This window comes from Sinocyclocheilus rhinocerous, unplaced genomic scaffold (assembly GCF_001515625.1).
Source record: "Sinocyclocheilus rhinocerous isolate Xijiao unplaced genomic scaffold, SAMN03320098_v1.1 scaffold184, whole genome shotgun sequence".
Taxonomy (NCBI): Eukaryota; Metazoa; Chordata; class Actinopteri; order Cypriniformes; family Cyprinidae; genus Sinocyclocheilus; species Sinocyclocheilus rhinocerous.
The window spans coordinates 887919-892735 of record NW_015659717.1 but is presented as its reverse complement, the minus strand read 5'-3'; the positions used below and the strand labels follow the sequence as shown (position 1 = coordinate 892735).

Genomic DNA, 4817 nt, shown 5'->3' with positions numbered 1-4817 from the left:
CACACACACACACACACAGACAGACTTGTTACAAACTACTGGTTTAACTCTGCAGAATAGGCCACTGAATGAATATGAATCGTTTAAACTTTAAAGCAAACAAATTCAAAGCATTCGAATCACTGGAACTTGTAGCTTCCAAAAGCGACACCGCAGACAGAGTCGTAGCAACAGTGAATTTAACTAATGTAGTTTTAGCAGCGTTCTTCTAAGAATGAATAATAATAATAATAACTTGTAACGTATTATTAATAACTAAATTATTATTTATAACATCAGAACCCTTGTAATAATACCATTCAACAGTCCGATGGGAATTAGCTTATACGAACTTAATCCGAATAAATTTAATCTAAAATGTATCTAACATAAATGCTCATAATTTTATTCCATTTACTATTTATTGTTTATTCTGCTGCGCTGATCAATTTTTAGATTCTCGTCTCCCATTGGTCATATTTCTACATACCCTTCTCTGATTGGTCAATGCTGTCAACGACATCCAGGAAGTGTGTGCAGCAAGGGAAGCTGTGGCAAAAATGGCAGCGCACAGGTGCGGTTTGTCTCTAGTATTCATTTTGATTCTCTCTAGTTTAGCATGCCCCAGTAGTTGTGACGCGCTAGAAAAAGCAAACGAGAATACAGGAGAAAAACAGAGCGTTTCAGACACGCCACGAGAGGTGAATACCGACGGCAGTATCGCCGCAGAGGATCTGAATGAAAGGCAATGGCAGTCCACTGATGTTGAGGCGGACAGAAGCGATGGCACCAAAGACAGCGAGTCTTTTACAGCAGCAGCGAGAGATCAGTTTCAGGAGGAGCTGGTCATCCGGCCCCTGCACTCCGGAGACATTTATGCCAGCTTCCAGTTCCGCACACTGTGGGACACTGACTTCCTGCAAGAGCGACAGAAGGGTGAGTTATCATCGCTGTAGTACTGTCCCATTGCACTCAGACTTTGTCTCTGTGCAGCAGCAGTCAAATGGACTCCTTTACTCATTTCTTTGTTCCCCCATTAAATAATAACAATTGTAAAGTCGTCAGAATTAATATCACAGAGGGAGGTACAACTGTATAAAGGAGTTCACATGTGTGCTGGACAATTATTAGCTGCATTTCTTTCACTGTCTGGTCCAATTTATCCATTAAAAGTAAATGAATGAATAGAAATCTCGTGTAGACAAATTAAAAACTAGTTTCAAGCATTTAAATATAAGCCTTCAGATCAAAAAGTTACTGATTACAAAAAGCATACTGTAAATTCAGCCAAATGTAGTGCCTTGAAACGAATAAAAGTAAGTATAGTGTGGTGTTTATGAATACAATTAATAGACTTGGCTAATAAAATTCATTTTATGCGCAAAGTCTATTCATTTTATTCATACTTTACCATACTTAATTTTATTTGCTGGGTCTATTCTTCTATTTTCATATTTTAAAAACTACACCATACTTTAATTGTATTGACAGTCTAATTAATTTTACTCCTCAAGTGTAATTCCTTGTAGGCAAAACTAATCAACTAAAGTATAATGTAGTGTTTTATGGGGATAAAATGAATAGACTTAAATAATAAAATTAAATATGGTATAGCATTTAAAACATGAATAAAATGAATAGGCCTAATGAATAAAATTAAATATGGTGTAGTATTTAAAATATTAATAAAATGAATAGATTTAATTAAAATAATTATGGTGTAGTGTTTATGAATAAAATGAAATATGGTACAGTATTTAAATTCTGAATAAAATTAATAGACTTCAGTTAATAAAATTGATTATGGTTTAGTGTTTGAAAAATGAATAAAATGAATAACTTGGTTAATAAAATTAAATATGGTATAGTATTTAAAATATGAATAAAATGAATAGACCTGGTTTATAAAATTAAGACTGGTATACTGTTTAAAAATATGAATAAAATGAATAGATTTCAGTCTATCGGGGATTAAAGTTTTCCGTCGCTACAACGGATTTCCGTTAGTTCATAAAGACAGTCACTTGCTTCATTCCTGAATGATTCAGCCGTTCGAACGAATCAATTGAATGAATGATTCAGTGATAAAATCAGTGACTTGCCGCCTCCTGCTGGTGGATTTAGTTTCATTTTTAGCGTATAATTTCAGTTATTTAAATGATTTAATATTTCTGTATTCAATGTTTAATGTTTTAAATATAAAATTTTGAATACAGAAATATTAAATGATTTAAATATCTGAAACTATACGCTAAAAATGAAACTAAATCCGCCAGCAGGTGGCGGCAAGTCACTGATTTTACCTCTGAATCATTCAATCATTCAATTGATTCGTTCGAACGGCTGAATCATATAGGAATGAAGCAAGTGACTGTCTTTATGAACTGACGGAAATCCGTCGTAGCGACGGAAAACTTTAATCTCTGGTCTATACTCTATTCTGATGATTATGCTTTGTTGGAAGTGAAAGAAGTGAAAGTTTGCTTGAAGAGCTGATCCTTGCCCAGCAATGTTTACCAAGTATACCAAGATTTGTCTTTTTTACCTACAGTTTCTCATTACCGGCTGTTCCCCAAATCCCTCGGTCAAGTGCTCTCCAAGTTTTCAGTGCGAGAGCTGCACATCTCCTTCACCCAGGGCTTCTGGAGGACCATGCAGTGGGGGCAGCCCTTCATCCCCTCTCCACCTGGAGCAGAGCTGTGGGTGTGGTTCCACGACACAGTGAGCGAGTGAGTGGTACCTATATGTGCTTAAATTAACTGTGGAAGTCGAAGAATCCCTGATTTATAAGTGCATTCGTTTTATTCTGCAAAAATGTAACTCCATAATGAACTAACAGTCCCCTGACTTTTGTTCAATTCTCAGTGTGGATGGAAACTGGAAGGAACTTACCAACGTCCTCTCTGGAATCTTCTGTGCATCTCTGAACTTCATTGACCTGACCAACACTGTACAGCCCAGTGCTTCTTTTAAACCGCTGGGTCTGGGAAATGGTACGGCCCTTTCTGTGAATTATAAAGCAGCATTCAAACTGACAGTGATTTGCAGTGATGAAGCAACTGAAGCTCATTCATTCTTGCCAACCTGCACTGATTCAAATGAAAAAATGCACGTTAATAATCTTACTGTAAACGATTCAACCATGCATGTTTCATTTTTTAATTCTTTCTCTCCACACAGCTACAGATCACCGTTTTTTACGTTATGCAACATTACCACGTGAAATCGTCTGCACTGAGAATCTCACACCCTGGAAGAAGCTTCTCCCTTGTGGTTCTAAGGTTCAAGATCATTGCTTGTGATTTTAATAACTGGTTATTCTAAAGAAGCCATTAATTCATGCATTTGCTTTTTCTTTTCTCCAGGCAGGTCTGTCAGTTCTCCTGAAGTCAGAGAAGCTGTTTCACAGCAGTTTCCATTCCCAGGCTGTTCACATCAGACCTGTCTGTCAGGTAAGCTTTCTTTAACAAAAAAAAAATTGATTTAAAAAAAATTCCGAAATTATATTCTGGCTCAGGTTGTACATTGTCTGGAAAATTCCTTGCTTCCTGATGACCCTCCAGATTTTCTCTTTTAGGATGAACAATGCACAAGTAAAGCATGGGAGCTGAGACAAACTCTAAATGTTGTGTTTGATCTCTACACTTCAGGCCAAGGCAAAAAGGGTGAGTAATAAATGAACGTTTGATGTTAGAAGACTTTCTCTTTTCTTATTTCAGTGTGCCAAATAGCCATTCGTAGGTTGATTTACCTCAAGTGTGGAAAAACTGTTATGCTTTCGAAACATTGCTCCCTATGAGAAACAATTAAAAAACAATGGGAACATGTGAAATCTAAATTAAAAAGAAAAAGCATAAAAGCATAAAAATGGCCTTGACTTTGCAAAAGCTTTGGTGCACCTTAATTTTGCATTTCAGTGTGGTGTTTCTAGTGACAGAAACTTGAAACAATACTATGCTCAGTCCATCTGTTTATTAATTACTACCTTCATCTTTTCACAGAATGGTCTTTGTTCAAGATGTTTTCTCGAACTTTGACAGAGGCTTGTCCTCTTGCTACCTCTAGTAAAGTCTATGTGGACATCACAGACAACCCTGAGGTGAAACTTAAACAACAAAGCTTTTTGATGCTTTAATGTTTCTCTAAATGGGAAATAAAACTGGCTAAGAAGTATTTTTAAATCCTAAATTGCGTTTTAGAGTTTCCCATCCACTGTAGCCGACTGCTGTTCTCAGTCAGTTTGAGTTTTGTGCTGTTTGTCCAACAGGGGGAGCTGTTTGAGTTGAGTCCTGCGACTCCTCTGCTCAGCCAAGCTGTGGTGCTGGGGGATCGCAGGACATATTCAGTGTTTGACCTGACCAGAGCTGAGATGTTTGGCCAGCTACGTTCACTCAATCTCCTTCTGCGCTGGAAAGGAGACAGTGGTATGAATTAGGGCTGCACGATTAATCGCATGCGATATTTAACGCGCATCTTATCAGTAAAGCCGGTTCTGTAATCAGCGGTAAATCTCCATCACCTGCATGCTTTCACATTGAGCAGCATTAACTACACAGAGCCGTTGTTCACTGACGAGCTGCGCTAAACCACGTTCATATTCGCGCGATTTTTTGCGCAGCTCATCAGTGAACAACGGCTCTGTTTAGTTTCTTCGTAATCGTAATTTTCTTTCCGAACACGGTATTGGGATGCGGGGGGGGATCACGATGCCAGCTCAACATCGTGATGTCTATCAGCCATCGGCGATGGACTATGGCATCGTCAGTCGGCCCAACCCTACTAAACATGCTTAAATTAAAATGCCTAAAGCTAAACTTCCCTTGTATTCACATTTCTAA

At 37.8% G+C, this 4817-nt stretch overlaps 1 protein-coding gene across 2 annotated transcripts in view; it reads left to right on the top strand.

Moving 5' to 3' along the window:
* The first annotated feature begins 493 nt into the window (after window positions 1–493).
* LOC107724198 (GPI transamidase component PIG-T-like) overlaps window positions 494–4817 on the top strand; it is an 8544-nt gene continuing 4220 nt past the window's right edge. For both annotated transcript variants that reach the window (XR_001638002.1, XM_016533028.1), the window contains exons 1-8: window positions 494–915; window positions 2531–2708; window positions 2845–2972; window positions 3160–3260; window positions 3345–3431; window positions 3557–3644; window positions 3981–4078; window positions 4247–4403. Coding sequence is in view for 1 of the 2 variants with exons in the window: in XM_016533028.1 (XP_016388514.1) it covers window positions 540–915; window positions 2531–2708; window positions 2845–2972; window positions 3160–3260; window positions 3345–3431; window positions 3557–3644; window positions 3981–4078; window positions 4247–4403 (1213 nt within the window). In the remaining variant the exon portion in view is untranslated. The remainder of the gene's footprint in view (window positions 916–2530; window positions 2709–2844; window positions 2973–3159; window positions 3261–3344; window positions 3432–3556; window positions 3645–3980; window positions 4079–4246; window positions 4404–4817) is intronic.